At 35.9% G+C, this 27,880-nt stretch overlaps 3 protein-coding genes across 11 annotated transcripts; 1 reads left to right on the plus strand and 2 right to left on the minus strand.

The window, feature by feature from the left end:
• Positions 1 to 520: 520 nt before the first annotated feature.
• LOC123864460 lies at positions 521 to 9,182 on the minus strand. 2 transcript variants are annotated; one of them, XM_045904912.1, is made up of 8 exons: positions 8,188 to 9,181; positions 7,810 to 8,055; positions 7,296 to 7,469; positions 6,640 to 6,852; positions 5,822 to 6,064; positions 2,937 to 3,140; positions 2,149 to 2,278; positions 521 to 751 (listed from the first exon to the last, which is right to left on the minus strand). In XM_045904912.1, the coding sequence occupies exons 1-8, from the start codon at positions 8,707 to 8,709 to the stop codon at positions 642 to 644; spliced, it is 1,842 nt and encodes a 613-aa protein (XP_045760868.1). In that variant the 5' UTR covers positions 8,710 to 9,181; the 3' UTR covers positions 521 to 641. The 2 variants fall into 2 exon arrangements, with proteins under 2 accessions (XP_045760868.1, XP_045760867.1); XM_045904911.1 differs by having other exon boundaries at positions 7,810 to 9,182.
• Positions 4,222 to 5,795, plus strand: LOC123864481 (neuronal acetylcholine receptor subunit beta-3-like). The gene has a single exon (XM_045904958.1). It carries the CDS (start codon positions 4,315 to 4,317, stop codon positions 5,572 to 5,574), a length of 1,260 nt encoding a protein of 419 aa, XP_045760914.1. The 5' UTR covers positions 4,222 to 4,314; the 3' UTR covers positions 5,575 to 5,795.
• A 978-nt stretch (positions 9,183 to 10,160) lies between the features above and the next one.
• LOC123864475 (antichymotrypsin-2-like) lies at positions 10,161 to 26,351 on the minus strand. 8 transcript variants are annotated; one of them, XM_045904949.1, is made up of 9 exons: positions 26,039 to 26,257; positions 25,687 to 25,781; positions 25,153 to 25,287; positions 24,501 to 24,707; positions 23,627 to 23,725; positions 22,712 to 22,852; positions 20,500 to 20,709; positions 18,973 to 19,117; positions 10,161 to 11,355 (listed from the first exon to the last, which is right to left on the minus strand). In XM_045904949.1, exons 1-9 carry the CDS (start codon positions 26,064 to 26,066, stop codon positions 11,222 to 11,224), a joined length of 1,194 nt encoding a protein of 397 aa, XP_045760905.1. In that variant the 5' UTR covers positions 26,067 to 26,257; the 3' UTR covers positions 10,161 to 11,221. The 8 variants fall into 8 exon arrangements, with proteins under 8 accessions (XP_045760905.1, XP_045760906.1, XP_045760903.1 ...); XM_045904950.1 differs by lacking the exon at positions 10,161 to 11,355 and adding an exon at positions 12,299 to 12,916; XM_045904947.1 differs by lacking the exon at positions 10,161 to 11,355 and adding an exon at positions 12,923 to 13,096.
• Between the last annotated feature and the right edge of the window lie 1,529 nt (positions 26,352 to 27,880).

Below are 27,880 nucleotides of genomic sequence, written 5' to 3' on the forward strand. Positions count from 1 at the left end.
AGTTCGACTCACTTTGGTTCGGTCGATCTTAGTGTGCGGACGTGTTTTATCAATCTGTTATTATTGCGCTAACTTAGTTTTGTTGAGTATCAAGCCTTAATCATGCAAATAAGGGTTATATTTATTCATTCTTATATTTTTATTGCGGTTCACTTCTGGTACGCTTATACGTCTGGTGCCGAGGACGAAGAAAGCGCAAGCGGGGCAGATAGCACCGTAGTAGATAGGTATTCATAGTAGTTCAAAATATGGCGAGAATTATTGTCAAAGCATAAAAGTTTTACCTAAAAATTAGATAGATACGAGGAAATTGAGGTACAACTATCTACCTAACTCGGCCTTTAGCAGCACCACGTGTTCCAGTTGGGGTTGAAAGAAAAAACAATTTTAGGTAGGTAAGTATTTAAAAACATTTTTATTTTAAATAGGGTTAAAACATGCTTAACTTTAAAACGATTTAAAAAATTAAAACATGATTAAAACACTTGTTTTAAACATTTGTTTAAAATAATGTCAACCCTAGTTCCAGGCCTTGAAGAAGAATATACTTACGAGGTTAATTCAATAAAGCTTTTCAAACATCATAAGTTATTTATTATACTGAACTACAATATGATACGAGTAACAATACGTATCTAATTCTATAATACAAAGTTTCCATTCATCAATGTAACATTTTTCCAACGCACGTAGAAAAGATATGGACGATCCACGATTATTTCTATCTCCGGAGACTCATCCCATTCAATACCTAAAATTATAACAAGTATAATATTAGTAGGTAAGTATTTATGCCTTCGTAATAGGAACAAAAACCAATACCAAAGAGTTTAGGTCGTTTTATGCTATCGTAGTTTAGATCTCATGGCCACGTATCAATACAACCGACATTAGACTAGTGTCAGGTACTAAATCGTTGTGATCTGTGATGTATGCGGAGTGAGGCATGCAATAGCTGCATCGAGCATTCAACCACTGATAAAAATTTCAATCGCAGTTTCTAGCTTCCAAAAAGCGAGCGTAGATTGCAAAGCAATCAATTTTTTTTTTAAATTCTGTTGCAAATAAGCTTTGACTGCGATCTCACCTGGTAGTAAATGACGATGCAGTCTAAGATCAATCAAAAAGAATCATTCTTCTACGCGGCATCGTCACTTGGCAGCACGATATTGCCGATAGGGTGGTACCTAACGACTAACTAGCTTCGGCCGAAGCCTCCCACCAGACAGACAGACAATTTATGATATTATCAACTCCCAAATTGCACCTGTCGGTAATCGGACTCGGGACCTCCCACTGATAAAGCCACAGTGCTCACACTGCGCCAGGATGGTCGTCAAATTATGCTGAAAGTAAGGCCGGTAACATATTTACGTGTCGTGGCGTGTCGTGCCGTGATGCGCCGCATCATACATTTAGTATGATTAAGAGAGATACGACACGAGGCGTCACGACACGCTGTTCCACTACAACGTGTCTCTAACCATACTAAAGGTATGAAATGAAACCGATATGCTTCTGGCGGATCACTATACGTAAGTGTGTTTCCGCCTTAAAGCACATAACTTGACGCGATGAAGTGACACGAGAGCTGTGATTCCGAATCACAGCTCTCGCGTCGCGTCATCACACCCCTCCCGCGCCGCTCCACTACCGCAGGAACCTACTCAGTTATGCGGTATGCCTTTACCTATTATTGGCGTCACTCAGAATAGCAGGTATTATTTAAATATTTTTATCGAATTATTGGAATGGCCTCCCATAACCAACACAAAAAACACAAGTTCAATGTGTAGAGGTTATCCGAGAGTTTTTATCTAAACAAACTAATGCCAAAATAAATAATTTAATTAGAGCGTGATTGCTATCACAACATCTAATTATTCAGTTCACAATCCAAATACCGAAAATATGCGATATCGCTCCGAATCTCAGAAGGAGACTAAACTAAAACCTTCAAAACACCCGTATTTATGCAAGTTCAATCTTGTCGGCCTCCTAGCAACAGATTGTATGACATCGAATGAGCCAAATATCGATTTTATCAAACTACCTGCATTAGATAAATTAATAATTTTATATTAATTGTTGACAATTCAAATCAATTTTTAAACTTAACCTTACACTATCATACAATTTGTTACCTACCGTCATCTTTATAAGCATTTCGGCCAGCCTCCGCCCAAAACATGATTCGCTGAACTGCGTGAGATAATCTCAGTTGCCCGCATCCACTGCTCGTTTTATTATTTATCTCTACCAAACGAGATATACCCATCTGCAAGAAATGTAATAAACGTTTTTGCATATTTATTTAGAATTCTTTATTGCACACACAAACATACATAATATACGGAACTCACAGAAGAAACTATACCTACATGAGGGTGCAAAGGCGACTTTACTGCTACAGCAATCTACAAGCAACTTTGGTGAAAGAATTAAATGACCAGAGCGAGGGATGGGATGGCGCGTTATTTTTTTCCACAATTTTTAGTGGCCCCACTGTATTAAAATGTGCTTGCTATAACCTGGTAAAAAACCTAGCTGTACTGTTTACTAATCTATTACACTGATCGCAAGCAATTTACTATTGTAATTTACTCTTATCCATTGAAGAGTTCTGTTGTCTATCTCCGAAGATATTCATCAGATCTTCACCAAACTAAAATGGAACCACTTCGGAAGTATGGCGTACCAAACAAAAAAAGAATTATGAAAATCAGTTCAATATTTGGCGGAGTAATCGCGTAACAAGCATACAAAAAAAAATATATAAAAAACATTCGAATAGAGGGACTCTTCCTTTTTATGAAGTCTGTTGAAAACGCATTGACACACGTTTGGTTTTTGTGTCTAGACCCTAGCCCTTGTTGAGCTAACGGTTTAGTTAAACGCAACCTGCTTAACGGAAATAGTTATAGGTAGGTACATACCTCTTGAAGTTTCCCAGGCAACAGTAATGTCATACGCAGTGTGTAAATAGGCATTATCGCAGCTACCCGCATTGTACGCAATTTCTCATCAATGCCCCGCAAACTACTTGTAGTCATAATTGTCGTCAAGTTCTTTATTGTATGACCTTCAGGAACCAGTAACACGAGAGTGAGGCCGGGTGTTGCATATCTGATCTCTATAGCCTGTAGAAAAAAAACTCATTTATAAAAATATATAATTAACATGAAAAAAATCAAGTCATCCAAAAAGGGTTTATTGCAAACGTTTTAAAAGTAGGTATAGATACACCGAAAATGGGAAAAAGAAAGTATGAAGAAAATAAGTAGGGAAGAATAAAATAATAATAATAATTATAATTCTTAGACAGGGCGACGCAAATGAAATCCGCTTTCAACGCCGACGCACATAAGTTTTTATAGAGGAATGCACACGAAGCAACTAATCGAAAACGCATTTACAACGCGTACGGACGACGAAACAAGACTAGCGTTAGTCGCCAGCGCGTTGCCAACGCATCATTACCTGGAGTTGAACCAGCGAACAATACCTACCTATTTTTGTTCAAGAGGTAGGAATAACGACTTTACGACTATACTTTACGGCATGTGAATTATGCACAAAATGATATTACGGAAGAGTCTTGTAATCATGTCGGAAAATTAGTACTTAGGTATATTAAACAACAAAGGCCGATTGTGCTTCTTTGTCGCTCGTTCCGCGCTCTCGCTTGCACTTCAAGCCTTACATGGAACGCCTCAGAGCGAGGTAACACCGCATGAGTCATGTTTTTTCGTGCGTGCAGCCGGCTCTATCGAATTATAAGACGTTGTCACGTCAAAAAGTAAAAAGTTTGCCCTCATCATCAGTTTAACACATTTTGATGACATCTAAGCAGTCAGTAGACGTAGGTTTGTTTGTATAACCGGTGAACGGTGCCGCAAGATAATATGACTGAATTTAGTATAACTAGGAGTCACGCCGTGTGAGAATATCAGTCGCAACACCGGAGTAGGCAACACCAGTTGCGAACTAAACAGTTTCGTCCACGGCCGCGATATTCAGAAGGATATTGGTTCCGCGATTTTGATATGTATAAAAAAATTATTTCTAAATAGTTTAGGTTGCGTCGCCATGTGAGAAATAAAATGGCTATTTGCCAACAAACCAGCAATCACATATTGAAAGTCTCAAATAACAGCTCTGCTAGGTTAATATGAACTATGATAAAATGATAAATATCAAATATCAAGTTATCATCATTGGGGGCGGTGTACTGGATCAAGTTTTGTGTATCTGCATTTGGTTGCCAATGCAATCATTGACGCCTCTTTCAGTGTCTCTCAACACATCGTGAGGATGGCGCGTTACGGCGCTCTGCTCGCTTTACTGCTGTACCTTCGCATACTCTCCTACGTTTGGAGCGACTGTCCACCTGACCGTGAGCAGCAAGAACATGACGAGTTAAAATTACACACCGATTTATTATGTGCATACAAAAGTGACATGCGACCTGTGAAAGACCACAAAACTGCCGTGCTCGTCAAAGTGCGTTTGGCGTTGAAATATTTATCCTTTGATTCTTTAGAGGAAATGGTCACAGTGCACAGTTGGGTAGCGCTAAATTGGAACGATCCGTTTCTAACTTGGAAGCCCAGTGAATACGGTGATATAAACGAAATCCAAATCGAGAGTCACGAAATATGGACCCCAGGTTTGGCCCTGTTCAACGCAGACGCTACGGGGTATTTAAGTGACTCGATTTACACCACCTGCCTGGTCACTAGCACGGGAAAGGTAACTTGCGTGCCGCACCTCGCTCACACCGGAATTTGTCGAACGTCACTAAGCAGATGGCCGTATGATGTGCAAAATTGTACGCTCTATTTCGGTTCATGGATGCACACCGGAGAACAGATAAATTTTACGTTTTACAACGTAAGGCCGGTAGTGCTCGAGGATTTTCAAAACGGCGCCGGTTGGAAACTTTTGAACGTCGCTAATGAGCGTTTACCGGGAAAGTACAACATAAACAGCACGTATCCTATGCTTAAATACACGTTCATGTTGCGTAGAGAAGCAGCTGGCCTTGCAGCTATTGTTGTCGCGCCATCGATTGTTTTGGTACTGGTGACGCTAGCCGCTCTATTGCTAGACGTTAAGGATAACACGAGATTAATTCTCCTGTGTTTCAGTTTGTTCGGTCATTTTACCATGTTAAGTGAAATAGGTTACGTGGTACCAAAACTGAGTGCAGATACGCCGATTATTCTGCTGTTTGTGAGAGATTCCCTGGTTATCACCCTTACCGCTATATTAGTGACTATGGTTCTGACGTCTTTACGAAAGCAAGTGTTGCCGGCACCGGCTTGGATCATGTCGCTCAATAGACTAGTTAGTATCGGACCAGGAAAATATATTATATTTACAGAGTTCGATCCGAGCGATGCCACAGAAAGCAAGATAGTGTCCGAAGATTCGAGATCCGAGGAGCAAAATTCGCGTACAACCTCCGACTGGATAAAATTTGCTACCGTTCTGAATAATCTAACGTTTGTCGTATCGCTCTTCGTTTATTTGATTTTAATTTGCATATACATACCCAGTGATAAAAAGTAGTGCGTATCGAACCGGGTCGGGAAAAACGAAAACCTAAGTTTCTGAAACTCCAGACCTAATTGTAGTTTAATTCGGCCTGACGCAGCAAAAAAAAAAGCTCTATAAGAATTAAGACTCATTTCAATGTTATGTATGTATTGTTTTGTAAAAAATGTTATGTAATAATGTGCAAAAATTACTTTAATAAAGTAGAGCCCCTAAGATGGGGTGTAAGAACTGTTGTTACGGATGAAATAATATTAGTTACCTCAGCATTCCATTCCTTGAGAGCAGCATATCGCATGACGTCGTTTATTCTGATCATCCTCACTGAACGTTGAGGTTGCGTGTGCTCAGAGTCTCGGAAAGGCCATGAGCCGTTGAGCACGGTGGGCGGAGCCCGCCAGCGCGCGCGGACGTACATCGTATTCAGAAGAATCGAACACGTACCCTCTGAGAAATCGTCTTCTTCGAAAGTATTGCGCAGCGCACCACCAGAATCTGTTTCCACCTATTTAGGTACAATAAGAGTTAACTATATTATAATAAACTTTTTATATTATAATAAACTTTTTAAGTAGTTTTTTTTTTGAGAGAGTGGATAGTTTATTTAGGTAAATGATAAATCTTTAGAGTAATTTTATCTTTTAGGTTCACTAGGTGATGCCCGCGACTTCGTGGATTTAGATTTTTAAAAGTACTGCAGAAATTTTTAAGACTGTCCGTGATAAAGAGTAAGTAGCCTATCGAGGCCCTCTCTGGAATGTAAGCTATCCACGGTGAAAAGGTAACAGAAGACAAATTTTCATACTGGATTAAGGTTTTTAATTAATTAATTAATTTCACTCGTGGATTAGATTTTTGGAAATTCCGTGAAAACTCTTCGATTGTCCGGAATAAAAAGTACCTACACTATGCTCGTCTCCAGAATGCAACATATCTTTGCACCAAATTTCGTCCAAATCGGTTAAACAGACCGGCCTGCGAACATAGAGGGTAGGACAATACGCAGCAAGAAATAAGTGTCTTAGGCGCCTATAAACTTGACTAACTTAGTAGTGTTAGGAGAGAAAAAAATCCACCTACCCTGCTGTTTAATGTGTTAGTAAGATTTGCCATTGTTTCTGTTCCATTTAACCATTCTACTTGTATTCTTAGAGCTGAAGCAGTTCCATTCAGAAATTTTCGACTAACTGGCAACCCTGGTTCCAGCACCAAGCGCGTAGCCCAGCGGAACTTTAGGTTATCATTTGACGGAGGTAGCCACGATGTGATCTGCCTCAGAAGTTTTATTTTGTCCTGTCACAGAAAAATCTCTTAGAATTCAACCCTTTAGGCCTGTGGGTGTATTTAAATTATTGCATTGTAATTGGGAGTGAATTTACAGACATGGAAGAAATAAGTTTAGAAGAATATTTCCGACAGTTAAGGCTAACTATTCTATCTTCCCCAAAAACAGACAAAAATATTTTTTATTAAACTTTTTCAAAATAACCATTGAAGAAAGGAGCTCAAAGTTATTCCTATGACTTAGATTTAGCTTTAGAAATTGATATTAGATACTATTCTACTCTAGGGCTAGGATTTAGGTATAGAGCTTACTTAGACTTTGCTCAGAAGTTTCAGTTAAAACGAGACAGATTTATGTCCGCGGTATAACGCTGTCTCGTTTTAACAGTGTCCTAAGTCTGAGCAAAGTCAAAGATCTCAACCTAAGTAGGTATAACAAAATGTTGACTTACCAGGTTAGATGATGCGAGTTGTAAGTTGGAGTCAATTTCGGCAGAAGAAACCCAATCGACTTCCGTGGACAGCGCCATAAGCGCCAAATACAGGAACAGGCCGGATTGAGCAAAACTGATCCCATTTTCAAAGCGGTCGGGCGGACTTATAGATAAAAGTTCATTAAATGTAGTCTAAAACAAACATTTCTAATGTTGGATAGAGGCAGGCGATTGGAAACCAGAATAGCATTATCACATTATTGCCAAGATATCACTATATTACCCTATTGTCACATACTTGCCTACTTATAGGGATAAGTAAAAAGGAATAACATGAGAATAATTTCTGATTCAAAATAATTAAATATAAAAAAGTGTCACAATTAAATACATTATCGTTAATATACAATTTAAAAAAAGATCTAAATAAAAACTAAGTATAAGAAAAAAACGTATTTAAATTCTTATATAGCCTAACTTTACCCTGTATTATGTATTACGCATGAGTATGAATTATCTTTAAAATACTCGCCTCATAAAATTTACGTTCAAATCGATCTAGTGATTTCGTAAACTTATCAAAGAGAGACTCGTGCACTTTACTTCCTCGGTCCGGCTTCGTCACACTTGTAAATATATTATGTTCAGTTGTAGACCCACTTTCATCTACCACATTACTGTGTGAAGGCAAAATTGAGTATTCCGACCAAGGTTTAATTATATTCTTCACGGTTGTTACCTCATAGTTAAATTTCTTATGGTCCAATGGACGCGAATTGGATTGATATTGGAAAGAAGAAAGCAACTGTTTCTGAGGATAACTATGCAATGAAGGCCGATGAAAGACACTTGGATCTACTGAGTCTGGACTGGCTGGACCATATTTTTTATGGTCCAATGGACGCGAATCATATAAACTGCCATGATGTTCGCAACTGGGTTGATGTTGGAACGAAGAAAGCAACTGTTTCTGAGGATTACTGTGCAATGGAGGCCGACGAAAGACACTTGGATCTACTGAGTCTGGACCGACTTGATCATATTTTTTATGGTCCAATGGACGCGAATTATATGAACTGCCATGAAGTTCACCACTGGGTTGATATTGGAACAAAGAAAGCAACTGTTTCTGAGGATTACTGTGCAATGGAGGCCGACGAAAGGCACTTGGATCTACTGAGTCTGGACTGACTTGATCATATCTTTTTCTTTCTCTAGCAGGATTAATGACATAGGGTTTAATGTATGGAGGGCTAAGAGAGGATTTCGGACAAAATAACGGATTATTGTCAATAAAACATAACATTTCAGAATCCCTCAGGTAATTTGGGATGTTAGATAATATTGGTGGTAAAACTGAAAAACCAAACGATCTCACGAACACTTGTAGCCTAAGTAATATCAGTATCCCAACACAGGCCGGAGTTCTCATTAGAGCGGCTTATTGCACGCAGCAATTCATCAGTCACGGCAATAAATCTCTTGAACACTGCAATTTCAAATCTATTTTACCGCTTAGAACAATTTTGGTTCAAGTAGGAAAAAAAAATCACTGAAGCTTTGTTGGTAACGGTGTTCTTACTACTTACTGCAAGCTGAATGTTATTTCGCTGAAAAAAATCAGTTTATTATCTGTAGAAAATGAGTTCTGTTCCGCTTGCGACTAGTTAACTCTGTTTAAGTTGATAGACGGTTTTTGAATGATGTTAATTATGCATTAATTGGCGGCATTAATTTATTTCATATGCGCGACTACCTACCTACCTATTGTTTTCTTGATAAGTAACTAAATAGGTACCTAACTAATTACTTAACCATTTTTTTAAATTCCTTACATTTGTTACACTTCCAGCTCGTTCTATCTACTACTAGTCTATAATTTCTATACTAATATTATAAAGAGGAAGAATTTGTTTGTTTGTTTACGTAAATTCTGAAACTGCTGAATTTATTTTAATAATTCTTTCACCATTAGAAAGCTACTTTATACAGAAGTAACATAGGCTATATTATATTATGTATGTATACTTTTATATATCAATTTTTACCTGAGCGAAGCTGGGCGGATCAGCTAGAATAAAAAAGTATTTTATACACTATATTATACCTATAGTAGGTAAAAGAATTATTAAAGCATTTAAATTGCCTACTACTTAGTTAAAAATCTTACCTAATATCTGACGAAACCAAATAAATATCTACTTAGACTAAAGGCGGAAAATATTAAACCTGAATTCTAGTGTTCCCTTTAAGAAGGGTGACGTTAGCGGTTAGAATACGTTTTATTTAAGTACCTAAGTAGGTATCAAAATGTTTTTATAATATAAATAAATACCATAGTAACGTAAGTAGTAAATTTTCTTGACTAGCGCCGGGGAATTATATATTCAAACCAGAAAAAACTATATTTCTTCAACATTACAATGGCTACAAACGGATGGCACGCTATGAACTGTTCACACAGATCTTCACTTAACTTTTCCAAATGTACGGCTGAAAAAAAAAGTGAATAAAATAGGTATATTATCTTTTCATAGATTCAAAAGCATATTTTGTAAAAGTTTACTTGAATCTTTCAATTTCTATTTCATATTTGATTTGAAGGGCTGGCTGTAGGCTCTAATATAGTTCTAGTTTCTGTCGACTTAGGCTCAAAGCACGTTGCGACAAAGACGAAGTAAACAATGCATATTTTCTAAAATGTTTCAAAGTTTTTTTGAGTTGTACGAAACGTACATATTTTGTAAGAAACAAAAATAACAAGGAAAAAGAAATGGTAAACAAGTAATTATAGCAATATGTGTACTTATTTAAGTATAAAGTTTTTTTGTTTTTTTTTTATTATGTAGGTAACAATTTGGGTTAGGTATAAGAAAAAATACATTTACCAATAAATAATATTTATTAAGCAATAATAAATAAATCTTTACAAATACTATTGTATAAATTTGTTTGAACCGTATAATAATCCCGTATTGTACTTTGTACTCTATTGTATATTACAATATTTTACATAAAAATGAACATAGGTATAACATGTTAAAACTCTTATATAAAATGCACTAACTGGTAAATGGGCATAAAAATAGAAAATCATATTCACTTTTAAAACATCACTGTCATAATTAATTCGGTATTTCAGGCCTCACTATATAATTATTATTAATTAACAAAAGTTATCGATTTGTGTTACCTACAAAAACAACATATTTGCAAAATTGAGTTTACTTTTAAATTTAACCATACTTACCATAAAATAGTTAAGTCACATAACAACCAGCTACTATTTCATGGAATAAATAATGTTTATAAATTAATAAATTGTCGACACGCTTAGTTTTTAGCACCTAAAACTACAACATTTCTTCTTATAGTTTCTTATTACTATTTAAAGGTTTAACCATTTATGCAACTTTACAAAAATAAATAATATGAAAATCATGTAACTTTTTAAAATACATATTTGTTTTACTGAACGCTAAGCTAATTCTGAATTAGTAGTGAATTAGGACGGAACACTAAAATTTATACATGTTATTAGGTATATTTATATAAATAACACATAAGAAGTGATGAGTTTTGATGCTATGCAGATATTTTTTAATTGATTAAGTAATTAAGTAATACTGCAACATAGTTAATTTCAAGAAGACACAAGGCTTTACGGCAAAGATGCGACTTTTCTATAAATGTTTCAAAATGAGCTCGACTTTATCTCAACCTTATACCTGAATTGGTGTGAAAGAAATTGCAAAATTGAAGCGAGCATTCGAATTTGTTTCACACAAAAATGTGAAAATGTACAGTATGCTGAGGAGTTAAAGTTTTGTTAACATTGAAATATTTTGGAAAAGTTTCGCGTGTTCAGTCTCAGCCATAATGTGCCTTGAGTCTTATGGTGTATAATTGTTCAAACTTTCAAGATGAAATCCAATCAATTTTGATTACTTTCCAGAGTAAGTTGCAGTAAAGTAGATCGTATTGTCAGCCACGACAGCTGCCACGAACGGGTGATCAGCAATGAAACTCGGCACGGGCTCCTCACCTATCATTGCCGAATACGTCATGACGAGCATTGCTGTAATACAAACAATTAAACACCATCATCTTTTGACTGTATATCCCTCGAATACTGAAAAGCCTCTTATAGGAACTTAAAAATTAAATTATCGTCCTTAGGTAGGCGCAACAAACGCAAAAATATTGGCTTAATATTATTTGAGGCAGTCCTTTCTTTAGAAATTCTATGCTTTAGAAATTTTAGTATTTACCTTATTTTATTTGTAACACAGACAACACATTGCATTAAGCATTACTCAGTCCAAATGCTAATAATATAACCTTGAAAAATTCCAACTGACTTCGCTTAAAACTTCGTAATGTTATCAATATATTTTTTTTTTTTATGAAAAGTTAGCAGATGTCTAGGTCATTATGTTATAGCATTTGTATTGTAAGCATGAGTATATTCGTGTTGCAACTCGCAAAACCCACGACATGAAAAAAAAGCAATTTTGCGAGAGTATTTTGAATACTGTATTTATACCGTAACAGCACACATTATTTTGATTAGCAGTTATATCGATTTTAAATAACCATACTCTTCAAATCAAAACAAAACCAGCAAATTAAATTACGGTTGACTTTTAGCAAACAAAATTTAAGAGGAGTCTCTCCGTCAATCGCTTCATACAAACGTAGTTCCAATTTCATTTGAATACTAGCTGATGCCCGCGACTTCATTCGCGTGGATGTAGTTTTTTAAGAATCCCGTGGGAACTCTTTGATTTTCCGGGATAAAAAGTAGCCTATGTGCTAATCCAGAGTATAATCTATCTCCATTCTAAATTTCAGCCTAATCCGTCCAGTAGTTTTAGCGTGAAGGAGTAACAAACATACACACACACACACACACACACACATACAAACTTTCGCCTTTATAATATTAGTGTGATTAAGCAACCAAAGTCCATGAAGTTTTGCAGAAATACTCTAGAAACTAATGGTAGCTGCTGGTTGCTTAATATTCAAATTAAATTGGAACTACTATTGTATGAAGCGAGTGACGGAGAGAGCCCTGTTAAGTTACTAAACTTAGCGTTATTAAAATCAAGCGAGTAATATGTGTAGTTAGGTAGGTATATGTTTATCACTTTTGTATAAAAATAAGTTTTACGACTAAGTGTTTTAGTTAACTAGCATTTGCCATTTTCATCAAAGTTTAACAATGTAATAAATATCTAGCAAAAATTAATTAGCAATAATATTATCATCCATACCATATGGAATAAATATGGAGTATGTATTTGAACACGCAACATCAAACGGCTGCTTATTTTTACTTGACTGGCAAAAACACTATGTCAACATTTTATTAAATTTTACATTCAATGAGTAGGTAACACTTAAAATTAAATATATTTAATGAGTTAATATTACTTGTCTTGAAACACAATATTAGATTGCAAATAAATGCTTCGTGGTGAACGTGTATAGTGTCGGTTCTGGGTCGCTTTAAGGGGCGCGATAGACGCCGATGAAGAGCTGCGTTTGGGCTTCGAGCAGCGCGTAGAGGAACGGCCGATCGGCGAAGAACCTCAACGGCGGGGGCCTGGCGCACCGCAGCATGAACACCATGCCTGCACGCAACAGACTCAGCTCACAATCTCACACCTATAGCTCGTCGCGAGGGGCGCGGCCGGGGACGGGGATGAGCGCGAATAGCGGCACTCTGTGCGTCAAGATGCACCACAGTGCGGGTCGATTCACATGCACGCTTTTCGGCATCACCGCCATACGCCGCGTCCGCACTGCCGCCACTAGCCAACGCATTCCAACATTTAACATAGCTGTACGTTCACATACCGCGCATGCACGATAACATGAAACCAGCAGGTCGATTCCGAAAGACTATCACTATTACAATCGCATTTGTTGTGATTGGCTGAATTTATGGTATTCTTGGTGCGAAAATGTATTGTGGCCAAGCAAAATAAGCAAGCATCGACCAATCGAAGTTGATTGCGATCGTCACACTGTGGCTATTAGGTAAACTACTGAAGTAGGACACCTGAGCCCCATTAGCTCCGCACCCAGAAAGTTGTTATTATCATTGCTAAAGTCGTAATAATTATTGTGATTGTCTGAATTTAAGGTATTTTTACTGCAACATAGTAAAGGGATATCAGCCAATCAGCGGTAATTGCGGTCGGTAATATGTTGCTCGCTATACAACGTGGGCACACGCGTGGAAATGCGATTTGGGATGTAGGTATAGCGGGCGGGTAGTCGCATGCCACGCAAGTCTCATGTTATTGTGCAGGCGTATATACTAAACACAAACTTTTTTCTCCGATACCCAAAGCAGTATTTATAGCCAAGCCAAGCGGAGCCACACGCAAAGTATTTTATTGGTACTGAATTCGAAATTCCAAATCCGGCTAACGTCATCAGAATACATTTCCAGTACAGTACAGATAAATGCGGTTCGTCTTGTAATATGTGATCAGTTTTAATATGATAGCCCGTAACTTTTGTGAACTATTTATTATACGATGACTATCGTAGGTATACCTACTTCGAGAGGTGCCATAATTAAGCCATAATGTAAAATATATACTATCGAACGAACAATGTTTGTTTATGAAAAGTCCCCATTAGAATTTATTATTTATCGAACAAGCTTTTCAACATATTTTTTATATGATTTCCACCAAAGAACATATTATGTACCTTTCTAGTAGTTTATATGGACTATGACATTTATACAAATAAAAGACTGATCGATAAATAATTATAATATTTTGTTAAAAATTAACATTTGATAACAAATAAATGGTTGTACTATATTTGTTATATTAGTAAAAATATTTCTTACATTTACATTTATATTTTTTAATAAAAGCCTGTCTGTCATTTTATAGTCGGTTCGTAATAAATGCAGTAAATAATTATATATAAAGAGTAAGTATTGAACTTGAGGCAGATATTTATTGTCTTAAAATACTTGATATTTTATGCATACAAATTTAAAAAAAAATACAAACAAATAAGTGTATAAACATGTTAACTTTACCATGAAGGTTACAACAATAAATTCAGTTCACATCATAAACAACAAAATTAATACCGTTAGTAAGTATTATACATACCGAAAGGTATTAAACAATACAAGCAATACATTAAAAGACAATACTTCAGACAAACTAATAATACAGAGTTGCATTCTCCGAGTACGTGGAGATGTTAAGCTTATTTTCCACGGTAAGTAGCAGAGAAATGGAAGGTATTGTCTGCTACAATAGCTGCAAGGAAAGGCCGGTCGGCGACGAACCTCGGCACGGGGATCTCGTCTATCATAGCACAACATGCCATGAAGAGCATTCCTGAAACACGAACGCCTTCAACAATGTCCATTTATCCAATATAATTTACGAAACCGAACATTCAATAAGTAGATACATTGCAACAGCAAGAACACTTAATTCGTTTGCGTACAACAAAACATGTTTGAAATGAATGCGAAGCGATTGAGCTTTAGATAATTAAATTAGGTACTTGTTGCAGGTAGGTACATATTATATCAGTTAAAACATATTATTATTTTTAATTCCAGACATTTTGGATACTTTTCCTATTTTCTAGAAAAGCTGCAATTAATAGCGAAGCATTTTTAATGGAAAAAACTATGTATTTAAAAGTTCATATTGAGACTTTGAGATATATGGTGTACGCAAAATTAGAAAAAATTGGTGCTCGGTTGGGAAATTGCTATTTTGATAGAGCAACAACTATGCCTTGAGTTGAGCAACAACTATGCCAACTGTGCCTATGAGTTGTAAAACTTATTCTTTTTCACGGTTTTAGCCGTAAAAAGAAAAGTACTGCCTGCTGATGCAAGGAAACAACACTAATTAAATACATCCTGTGCATGCAACATTGGGCGACCCGCATATTACCGTTATAAGTATAATATGATACATATCTAAAGTTAATAATATATAATCAATCAATACATATAAAAATAAAATTCCCTACTCATTTAGTGACTGGCCCTTGGACCTAGAAAGCTAAAATTTTGCATAGAGATTCCTTTTATAATGTAGGCAAGAAATAAGGTCAGATTTTTTGAAATTGCCTGGGATAGGGAACAAAACGGATTTACATTTTGGCCAAGCGAAGCCGCGAGAGCTCGCTAGTAAATAATGAAGGCGAGAACGATATAAGTTAATATATCACTGAATATTTTTAAGGTTGTATTCACCGACCGCGTTAATTGAGATGTTAAACTTATTTCCCACGGTATATAGTCGAGAAATGCAAGGTATTGTCTGCTACTACAATTGTAAGGAACGGTCGGTCGGCGTTGAGTCTCGGCCCGTCTATTATAGCCGACATCGCCACGAAGACCATTCCTGAAACAAACGCCTCCAACAAATATGGAAATGAAGAAGTGATAGGGTAAGTACTTAATCTGGGATTTTCTAACTGCCCTCTATTTAATACGAGAAATAGTGAGCGTCATGTAAGCGTACTCGGACTAAATGTTGAGACTGATGAGATCTGTCAACATAAGACCATTTGATACAAAGTAACTATTTTAATTCCCGATAAGCTCGGTGGTCCGTCTTCAAGCGTATATGTTTATTTCAGTCGATTTTTTTTTTAATATCTACAGACGTTTATAATATGCTTCCTATTATATAAAAAAAAAAACAACTTAAGTTAAGAACGAATTATTTTTAATGGAAACCATTTTATTTGGACTTATTAGGAGACATACACATGATGTTTACGAAGTCAGGAACAATTTGACTTTGACGGAGAAATGGATATTTTAATCTAGAAACGCTGTTGCCTTTGGGACGTCTGAAAACTCCAATGAAGAGCTGAGTTTGTGCATTGTGTAGTCCGTAGATAAATGGACGATCGGCACGCAGATATAGAACCTTGCGCTGCCGCTTGCAACATTTGTGGAACATTACCGCTACACACAGGAACAAATGCTGTTTAATTTTTAAATAAACATGCCATGATGACGCCCTGAAGCTTAGAATTCAATCTATCATGCCACTGAAGAGCTGATAGTTTGATATGATGGTCCCAGACATTCCACTTAATAAAATCTACAATTGATATAAAACGCGGAAAACCAAATTTGTCAAACGTCAATTAGGGGCGAGACGATGAAGTCACATGCCAAGTGTTTTTGAGTCCGATGCTAAAATAAAAATAAGAGTAAAGGGATTTACGGTTTAAGTCGCAGAGGACCCGCACTAACGTATGTCATTTTAATCATTCATATTATATGTATTTACAGCACGTTCAGGACCCCTTTATAACAAACATTGCTCGTTTATAAAAAGTTTCCAAGTCATCTTATAATAGGATAATGGCAACTATCAAAACAGGTTCTGCATAATAATAATATATACTTTCCTAAATACTACCCCATGAATATAAACTTGTGAGTATGGTTAGATGTAAAGAAAAGCGTTGTGTATTAGGTAATAAGCTTTTAGAATAAAGATGCATGAGACGGGTCTAACCGCGAAATTCAAAAATGTGGTTTTTCGCAATTTGTAATATAATACGACAAAATAGGCTTATGGCATTCTAATTCTGACAATGGCAGTATCATCTTCACAGGATTACATAAAAATCTTTACTTGAAAGTGTTCAGTTTAAGAAATTGGTCAAAATAATGAGTTTGACATGGGTTACTCACAAATTAGTCGATACTACGAGTATAGCTAATTTTTTAAACTGGACCCTTTCAAGTAAAGATTTTTCTATAAACCTGTGAGGATGATACTGCCATTGGCGCAATTAAAATGTCATAAGCCTACTATGTCGTATTATTTATTTATTTATTTATTTAAACAGCTTTATTGCACAAAAAATACAAAGATAATAAATGATACAATTTTAGAAATGCAAAGGGCGACCTTATCACTAAAGTGATCTCTCCCAGGTAACCCGTATGTTCGAAACTACAGAACTATAAGACGAGGAGTCGTCGTGCAGCTTTATATTATACAATTAGGTATACATAAACATACACTCTAATAGGTACATACTATACAATAAATATCTAAATATATATATATATATATAAATAAATATATATAAAACATTAAATCTGTGTAATATAATTAAATAAATAGTACATAGTTAAACAAATAGCGTCGTGTACATAATATACTATGACAGAAACTAAAGATTTATAGTGATAGATAGTGTTTCTTGACACGTGTTGTATTAGTTTACAAATTGCGAAAAACCAAATTAAAATTGAATTTCGCGGGCAGACCCGTGTCATCCACCTTAAACAATTCTATTATCTATTCAAATTAGCATGACTGACTTATTAGAGTGTCGAATTCCCTTCACCGCCCACTAGATTCGAAACGTGTGTTGTATAAAATTACCATTGTGAATCAGCGGTACTCACATTATTTTGTACTATCAGTACTCTACAGTCTACACATTCCATACCCTACATATCAAACCATTTATTGCATTCGTTACCCAAATAACAGTTAGAACATTTCAAAAATTCTGGTTTTATGAGTTTCGATGTTATAACGACAGAATCTAACGAATCAATAGCTTCATATTGTACTGATTATAATTTATACTACCAATATTTATTTAACTTTTTTTGCTAGGAACGTTGTACGGAGGAACTCGACATTTTATTCGACATTTTAAAGTTCACGAAATAAAAAATAAAAATTATTTTCGAGAACAACGCGAAACTTTAAAATCTCGAAATAGTAGTAACGTATTGGTCCGACAGGAATTTTTAACGACTGTATCATAATCTATCGACTGTTAGTAGTAATATGTAGGCATATATAAATCGTAGGTTACAATAAAATTTTAATTAAAATAGCTCACGCGCAATACAAAGAAATTTTTTGAAGTTAAATGTAATGATTTCTTTTTATGAAAGCGTAGTGAAATTCAATTAATGTTATTATGACTTTATTAATTATATGATATGAAAATTTGCCACATAGCACGCTAGCCCCAAAGTATAATATTCAATTATAACAAGCACAATAAATTATACAGGGTTTTAGGTAATCAACTTCAATCTCCTGAACTAATTATTCAGATAGACTCGGATACTGCTTTAAAAAAATTGGCCAAGTGCGAGTCGGACTTGTTCCATCGTACAAGAAATATCACTATTTTTTTTCATAGCGGCTATTTTGATTTTTCATTTTTTGTTGGCATAGTGGCAGTAGAAATACCACTCTGTGAAAAATTTCAACTCTCTACCTATTACGGTTCACGACATACAGCCCGCTGACAGACGGACGAGCGAATAGACGGGCAGACGGACGGACAGCGGAGTCTTAGTAATAGGGTTCCGTTGGTTGGTACAGAACTCTAAAAATTTCCAATGCTGAAATTTTGTACATCTTGTCACAGATTAGAGCCACTCGCCAGAAGCCACAGCCAAAAGCGGTCGCGACAAAGTTGCAAACTACATCCATACTTCCATACCACATCGTGTTCGTCATTACATTCAATTTCGTGACATTGACTCCATAGAAATGCATTTTCATATTTTGTCACAGAACATATGGCCAGACTAGTTATAACTGTAGTTCAGAGGTTTGAAATGAAACCTTAAACCCTGTCTATGTACGAGTATGTATGGATATTAAGTAAAACAACATACCCGTGGCAGCCGCGGCCTCCGCGCCTTCCTCGTTAACTTCAATAAACGCCTTCTGTATGGCCTTGGACACGAAGAGACTCTCTGGTTTATTCAACATCTTAGTCAGTCCAGAATTAGCTTTGTCGAAGATTGTTTTGATGCCAAGCTGGAATAAAGGGTGAATACTTAAATATCTGTACTTATCACACTTAATATTATAAAGGCGAAAGTTTGTATGTGTGTGTGTGTGTGTGTGTGTGTGTGTGTGTGTGTGTGTATGTTTGTTACTCCTTCACGCAAAAACTACTGAACGGATTTGGCTGAAATTCGGAATGGAGATAGATAATATCCTGGATTAGCACATAGGCTACTTTTTATCCCGGAAAACCAAAGAGTTCCCACGGGATTTCGAAAAACCTAAATCCACGCGGGCGAAGTCGCGGGCATCGGCTAGTAATGAACTATAACTGGACGATTTCTGTACATTAAATATTAAAAATTCTAAACAGAGGAAACATTATTATTGATAAAGAGCCCAAAATAATGTTATTTTCTGTCTGTCTGTGTTCACGCTTCAAACTACTCAATGAATTTAATCGCAATTTGAGATATATACTCCATAGCTCTGTCAAATCTTAACTGTGATTTTGACAATATTTTATCTTTACCAAGGTTGTTCTGTCGAGTTAGTTCCATGTTCTGATGGTTAGTTTCGAAGATCGAAGACAGAACTTCTCAACAAGTAGCGCTAAATCAATGGCGACATGTTCACAGATGTCTCTACACTAAAAAGTTCTGAGTAGACAGACTGATATGGCGCTCATTGCTGCTATAAGCGCCAAAATAGTTAAAATCAAGTTGCTTCAAAAACAGATCAGTTATCACAAATGAGTGTTTTTTCCTCTTCCTAATTTAAATTTCAAGAAAATTCAACAAATTAAGCCATGAATTCCAAAAAAAAATATTTTTGCAAGAACCATTTGTAGGTTATAAATAGAATATGAATAACCAATCAATATTCAGTAATTATCGAAATCCTTTACGGATACCACTATCTTATCTAGAAAAATGCAATGAGTCGCTTGCTCGTAATAATCGTTTGTCTACAGATAAGAACATTCTTTACATGTTCGGAATAATATGTTAGTGGAAAACAGGATTGACGTATTTATTTTCAACCTATGAGTAAGCACCGAATCTAATTATGGTTTGCGACAGGTCGACATGGCAATCGGGGTATGAGGCGGGAGGACGCCCGCACACCTGCACGTTAACCGCGCTATACCGTACCGGGTAAGCGCAGGCGCTGTGCGGGTGTGCGGGGCGTCTCCATGTCGACCTGTCGCGAACTATAGGTACCTAATAGTTTTGGTTTTTAGGGCCCTGTTGTAAGCGAACGAACCCTAAAAGTTTCCACCACCCATCAGTCTGTACACTCCCGCGGCATGCTCAGCTCATGCGTTCTGGTAATTGTTCTAACCTAACCTAATCTACAAAATAATCACGCCTAAAGTTAATAAGTACATAAGTGCTGAATTACATCATTACCTTTGGCAATAGTTCACCGAGATCGATCTCAGATTCGATCTTGAATTTAGGGATGCTGACTTGGACCTTGGTCTCGTGCATCTTGTCCAGCTCGGCCATGAGGTCGAAGCCGTCCGCCAGCTTGGCGAGCACCGCGTCCAGGCCGCTTATCTCGTTGGGCAGCACGATGAGCATGCTGGCGTCGTCGCCCACGTATGTGATGCGGAGCAGCTGCAATAGCGTATTTAAGATGTTATGTTCACAATGGTACTGATTCTGTTGGCAACAAAATTTTAGAGTCCTCTTCTTCGAATCCTCTTCTTACTTAATGTAATATGAAAAGCACAGACACATCTTGACAGTTCTGAATTTAATTTAAAGCTGTCAAACCTCGTGACTTTAGCGGCCAGTCGCGAGCCTATTGTTTAAATTTATAGCGTGCACTAAAATTTAGAGTCTTCAAATATAAAATTCATGTTCTGTCCCTTTTCAACAATATTAAAAGGAGGAGGACGCAGATACTCTAAATTTAGTTTAGAGAAAGACAACAGAATCGGCGCCAATGTTACACGTCGAGCTAACGTACGTAAATTGGTAAGGAAGGTCCTTACCAATTTACGTACTTTTATAGGCAGGTTAGCATCAGCATTAGAAAAATGAATGTAAAACAGGCACTACGGCGTATACAATAGGTCCGAACTACCGATACAGTTCTTTAAATACTAAATAATATGGAGAAACGTGTCTCTCTCTCTGGGTCGTATTCCTCTTTGCTGACGGTCTTGACCCCTTTCCATTAATCACATAATGGAAAGGGGTCACGAGTTTTCTTGGGATAATAATGCAGTGGATTCCCAGATCATTCCACATACATAACGCAACTCGACGAGAACGAGATTTCTAGTTTTACAGTTATAATAAGATATAATTTGGGCCCCCAAAGTCGGTCAAACCATAATTATGAAATATAATCATTTAACAAACCAAGCAGTGCCTGTTCCCTCAATTCATCAATATTATATAAGACTATTATCATCACGGCAACCGTTATCATTATCAGGCAATATGAACGATAGCTGTATCGATCTAATGGCAAAATAAACCTTCACCTACTAAAGCAATACTTACAAAGTTTGGTACAATTATATTTTACTGAAGATAACGGTGGACGGTGTTAGCGGTGAAGGAAAACTTCGTGAGGAAACCTGCATGCCTGAGAGTTCTGTATAATGTTCTCAAAGGCGTGTGAAGTCTGCCAATCCGCACTGGGCCAGCAAGGCAGACTATGGCCTAAACTTTTCTCATTCTGAGAGGAGATCCGTGCTCAGTAGTGGCCCGGCGAAGGTTTGAGCATGATTACGATAACAGCTCAAAGTGCGCATTGCTATCCGAGCATTTCAAATTCCATTACACGAATATTTTATCTTCCTATTGACCTAACGCAATTGTAGGTAGAAATGGCAAGGAAAAATTAGACCTGCTTAAAAATGTCTGTTTCGCATGAGTTACTTGTAATAAAATTACTTCACACAATCGTTTAGAATTCCCCATTTTAAATAGTCATTGTCAAATGGTGATTCACTTTTGTTCAATATTAGTATTAACATGGAATAAGCGGACAGATACCTACTCTGAAGTTGGTATCAGTCTCTAAAAGCAGTTTTCAAATATTTTAAACGAGAGCAATAGCGAAAATAAATAAATAATAGATGCATTCCAGATGGCTCAGTGTTTATTATTTTTAGTCTAGGTATTTCTAAAAGCTGCTTTATCCGTGTGTGAAAAATTCGAATCTATAGCACAAGACTTAAAGTTCGAAATCGCGATTTATCGACAAAAGTTCTTGAAAATATTTTTACGCCACAATGTTATCTCGTGCTGAGATGAAACAAACATGGTTTTCCCACGATGATTTCTCTCATTCTAAGGGACTACTACTTAAAAGTGCATTAATATTTTTTTAGTTACGTACATTCTATCTGATTTAGATGATTAAGCCCTAATTCGCACGAGTGTTAAAAAGGCGTTGCGTTAAAACCCGGCGTTGCGCTGAAAATACAAAGTGCTCGTTAAGAAAGCGTTGACGTGTGAACAGATACTTGGGAATGCATTTGTTCTATTTGAACGATTTTTTAACGGACGTTAAAAAAGCTCATATTTTAGCTGATATAAATATTTTTTTACTGTATTTCAAAAAGTGGAATTTAGAAAATAAATAGTATGAGAAGATTACCTGTACTCCTAATTCCTGGCTTTCTCCATACCAGTAGTCACCTTCTCTGTACATCATGGGTACATCAACAGTGGTTTGCTCGTTGATATAGAAAGGCTGGTCACTTGTGTTATTGGGGTCGAACTGCTTACTCCAAGTGCCCTAAAAAATGATCGCAAACATCAACCTCTAGATAGTACATGATTAGACATTCCAAACAAAATTGTTTGCAGGCTGCAACTCGTTTTTGCTGACAACTTGATGAACTTACTTCATAGAACACGATTTTTGTTTAAAATAGCTCTTCTATAAGTACTAATTTGCATCAATAGTGGCAAATTGAAGAAAATGCCTTTAAAAATAATTGCAAAAACCATAATACAAATTCATACAAATTTATTTAACTAGGTACAGGCATACTTAAGAATCTAGAGAACTAGCCTCACAGTTGAATTGAATGCACCATTATTTACACATTTGTGTCTATATTTATATACCTATAACATTTTGTGCAAATATTATCAAAACATTCAAGAATTCTGGGTAAAAATCAGTAATTATTATTTACACATGACTCACTGGGATGGAAAATACATTTTTTACTGATAACAATGTGTTAGTCCTACTGCCGATTTCATCATATTTTTAAATAGCACAATAGCACAATTTGTATATTTTATCTTGGTTTAGGTCTAGGGAAAGCCAACCTTGGTAACGGGCTGCACGCTTGTAGGAATCAAAAAGGAAAAAAGGCGCAACCCTGCGCCAATTATCTGTAAAGTCTGTTTCGCTACGTGTATGTGTCACACACACAAGCGTTTTTGTTTTCACTGTTTAAAATACAATTGTATAAATTTTCTTTTCTGGAGTTTAGTAATACATTTGGGAAAACACTATTTTTATATTTTGTAGACACATATAATATATTAATGTTACCTTAAAGTAGAGGGCGTTAACAAGCACAAGTCTTGTGTCCTGGTTGAGGCAGTCTGATGTGATGAGGTCCTTTATTTTTTTATTGGTTTTGCTCTCAACCTTTATTGAAACAAACAAAAAACCAATTACTTTTTATATGAATACTTATTCTTTGTAAGCATTAAAAAAAATATTTTCTTAAAGAAGTTCTTTAGATCTTATCTGTACAGTATGATAGGGCATAAGGTCACAATGCATTTAGTAATTAAGTTTCACAGAAGCTAACAACCAAGCTAGGCACTGCAATCCCAAGGTGCAACATTGCAAGTTTTTTTTGTTGTTGTAAAAAGAAAATTGTATGAGATGTAGAATGTAGATACAATAAGTTTTCACAATCATTACATAGTACTGGCCAAAAAGGTAATGTCACTAAAATTAATATAGAAATATTAAAAAGTAAGCCTTTTAGTATTTCTATATTAGTTTCCACTATTAAAATTTGTTAAGTGCTAAGGACTAACAGCAAAATATGGAAATTTTGAATCAGCAAAATATTGAAATTTGGAACAAATCTCATACAAACTAAAAATGTGTATTTCTGAGAAAATGCACATTCATGACTTTCTATTTACACCCTATCACATAATAAATTATTTTGATCAATCAAAATTTGGCTATGTTTGGACAAGGTCCTTTTAGCTTTTATGAATTGTGAATGAATTGTCAATTTTATTACATTTGAGTATAGTTTAACACAAAAAGGACATGTACAGTCAGCAAAAAAGCTAGTTTGCACCCGTCCAATAGTAGCTTGCACTGGTGGGTGCAAACCTATGCTGCTGACTGTACATGTTAATTCCACAACAATAATTATAAACAAGAATTCGAAACTCACCCATTGGTTAATTAGATTAGCAGCAGCAGCCCCATCGTCGAAATTGACTTTCTCAAGACCAGCATCAAACACTTTGATAGCATCTGTCTTCAACTGTTCATTCAAGTCATAGTCACCATCTTTAATATACACCTTATTAGCAACATTTAGAGTTACTCCCTTTACAGCTCTCAATTTTTGGGATACACTCGTAAATGCTGAACGAATCTAAAACAACATACTTAAATCAATTGAATATAAATTAAAGTTCTAAGAATTTTATCATTCAAATGAGTTGGACCCATAACATGTAAATATGTATTATGTTGGCGCCTTGTTCATGTATGGGAGCCTCCCTGAAAAATTATTTAGTTAAATTTCTAATCCAATATTTATGTTTGGGTCAACGTTCTACACCAAATACCTAAACTTCAGGTTTGTAACTCATTTAGTCTATGAGCTAGAGACCTGTGACACGCGGACAAACGGACATACAGACAGCAAACTGATACTAATAGGGCTCCATTTTTTGCCCTTTGGGTACAGAACCATAAATATCAATCTTTTTCATATTCTTTAAACAAACACAATATCATTTTAATACAATGGTTATATATTTTTCTCTATGTATATTATGCTGATGACAATTAAATAGGTAAATAGATATACTTACAGCATCATCATTAGGAATGCCGAGTCCCTTCAACAGTTCAGAATGAGCAGCACCCTCGGATCCTAAAGCGACAAGGGCAAGTACAAATTCAGCTGACAGTGGTGAGGACACCACATTCTTAGTCTTGTCCAATTCCTACAAACATTTATAAATATTGAAGAAGTAACGGTCACCATATCCCATGCAAATAGGATGACCTTGACAGCTCCAGCTAACTTCATTTGTCTTCATTTGTTTATTTGTCAGTGAAATAAGCAGGTGCTGACATGGTTATCATTTAGTATTTGGCATTAGTAATTATTTTTCATTTTATAGAAATTATAATAAGTATTACTGTGAAAAAATCATAATCTCCATTATCATAAAATAATATTAAGTAAGTATATGCATGCTAAATAACTTTATCACATTCATTAAATAGAGCACAGTAAAAATCATCTAAATTCTAAAGTATTAAAACAAACTCAGGAAACTTTTGTATGTTGTATTGGATCAATACCTTCAAAATAAAATAAAAATAGATAAACGACTTACATTACAAAATCTGGCTGAAAACTTGGCAATGGAAGCAGAGAGGGCTTTAGAATCCATGTTAGAACTCACTGTCTGGACTGCCGCAAAAAGAACTGCTGTAAAGCAAATATTAATTTGGAGGAAAACTAGCGGTAAATTTTACTTGCTTTGCTAAAGGCGTGTAACAGCTACTGCTTAGTCAGAGGGAATGATGTCATACTTCGTGGCGGATAGACTTTTATAGGATGCGGAGAACATAACATAAACACGAAAAAACCGGCATGGGGTTTCAGTACACGATAGCATGATAATATTATCGAGACGTGCCTTACCAAAATAAAATTACAAAGAGTAATAGAAAATAAATAGTTACAAATGCAAAAGGAAGTGCGGATCCACATTGATCGATGGTTTATAGTTGTTTCTTGATATCAAATAATTACTATCGAAAATAGATAAACCGATGATTAATATTCGTATCGTGCATAACAAGATTGAAGTCGCAGACAGTACACTCGCTGACCAATCAAAAGTTTGCTGCTCATTAAAACAGTAGGAGTAGTTTTCGTAGTTATTTTACACTTAAAAAGTTTTATCACCTGATTCACAGTCCTGAAAAATGAAAACTGATTTTTTAAATCAACTTTTGTCCCAAAGAGTAAATGTTTTGTCCTTTTGACTTGACACTTAATTTTTTCATCTGTGCTAATCATAACTTCATCAAATTTTTTATCTCTGTCTTTAAGGGGCATGAGACGGGCCTGCCCGCGAAATTCAAATTTAATTTGGTTCTTCGCATTTTTTAAACTAATACGACAACGTCGGCTTATGGCATTTTCAATTGCGACAATGGCAGTATCATTCTTACAGGTTTATATAAAAAATTTAACTTGAAAGGGTCCAGGTTGAGAAATTAGTAGTATCGACTAATTCTGACAGATTAGTCGATTCTTTTTTTTTTTTTTTTTTAAATAAAGAATACTAGCCATGTTAAATGACTAATATTCCCCTAAGTTCCTCTCCAATTAAGCGTCAGGCTTGTGCTAGGAGTAGGTACGACAATAGTGAATATACAATAACCGAAAAGTCGACGGTTCAAACCCCGCCCGTTGGGGCGGGGTTTGAACCGTCGACTTTTCGGTTTTCAGTCCACTCCTTTACCGGTTGAGCTATTGAGGCTAATTTCTTAAACTGGACCCTTTCAAGTAAATATTTTTATATAAACCTGTGAGGATGATACTGCCATTGTCGCAATTGAAAATGCCATAAGCCTACATCGTCGAATTAGTTTAAAAAATGTGAAAAACCAAACAAAATTTGAATATCGCGGACAGGCCTGTCGCTTCCACCTTAATCTATTGATGGCTACACTGGCATACACATACAAGCGTGTGGATGGACTATAAAAAGATGATAAAACCATAGACATACGATTTTTCGCTACGCTCAAAGACTGACAAAGCGAGGGAGCGAGAGTAGTTAGATAAGATACACTGCCGCGAGCGAAAGCGACATAGCGAAACAAGATGCCGATAATAGACTACAGGCCCATGTTTAAAAATGGGTGGGTCATATGAACCACCAGGTGACGTATACAGGACGATATAAGAGCATAAAATAATAAGTTTCAGCACTATGCCGTCACTTGTAAGCTGTCCAACAGAGTGCTGGTGAGAATTGAAAAGTGCAGGTAGAGTGAGTACATTTTGGTCATATATTTTTGTACGGCATTTTTACCATCGATAGATCCATGAAAAATAATAAGAAAGCGCGCAGTGCCGTAAAAAAATGGTGCGCCACAAAGTCAGTAAATGTTTTGATTTTCTGACAATTTCCGGGGTAAATTTGGTCATTTGATTCTGTACGGCACTAGTTTCATACTGTTTCAATACAGCCTCTAATTCATTATTCCGCAACGCCGTACAAAAATCAATAATTATCTTAATTTCATGGTATACTTAATTTTTAAAGCTGTAAAATCATTTGACTCTGTACGGCAACTTTTTTTTTAACATGATAGTGTAAAATACTATTGTTATATAGTATTGCCGTTCAAAAGAAACTGTTCTAAAAAAAATTATAGATAAATACAAAAACTGAAATTTTTCAAATTATTGCAAAAGTTTAAATATTCATAGATTAATAAAATATAGCAGTTTTCTACGTTTTTCCCTTGTTTTAAATAGTATTAAGATAAATAAATTAGGAAAAAATT

The sequence above is a fragment of the Maniola jurtina genome, chromosome 4 (assembly GCF_905333055.1).
Source record: "Maniola jurtina chromosome 4, ilManJurt1.1, whole genome shotgun sequence".
Classification (NCBI taxonomy): domain Eukaryota; kingdom Metazoa; phylum Arthropoda; class Insecta; order Lepidoptera; family Nymphalidae; genus Maniola; species Maniola jurtina.

What these genes read in the sequence shown, in the direction of transcription:
- LOC123864481 (XM_045904958.1), top strand. Translation starts at nt 4,315, where the DNA reads ATGGCGCGTTACGGCGCTCTGCTCGCTTTACTGCTGTACCTTCGCATA.
- LOC123864475 (XM_045904944.1), bottom strand. Translation starts at nt 26,066, where the DNA reads ATGTGGATCCGCACTTCCTTTTGCATTT. An exon ending in CTAATCTAATTAACCAATGG is followed by an intron (nt 23,726 to 24,500) that starts GTGAGTTTCGAA and finishes GTTTCAATAAAG; the next exon opens with GTTGAGAGCAAAACCAATAA. An exon ending in TTAACGCCCTCTACTTTAAG is followed by an intron (nt 22,853 to 23,626) that starts GTAACATTAATA and finishes ATCATTTTTTAG; the next exon opens with GGCACTTGGAGTAAGCAGTT.
- LOC123864460 (XM_045904911.1), bottom strand. Translation starts at nt 8,709, where the DNA reads ATGAGAACTCCGGCCTGTGTTGGGATACTGATATTACTTAGGCTACAA. An exon ending in TTGAACGTAAATTTTATGAG is followed by an intron (nt 7,470 to 7,809) that starts GCGAGTATTTTA and finishes TGTTTGTTTTAG; the next exon opens with ACTACATTTAATGAACTTTT. An exon ending in TGCCTGGGAAACTTCAAGAG is followed by an intron (nt 2,279 to 2,936) that starts GTATGTACCTAC and finishes CATTTCTTGCAG; the next exon opens with ATGGGTATATCTCGTTTGGT.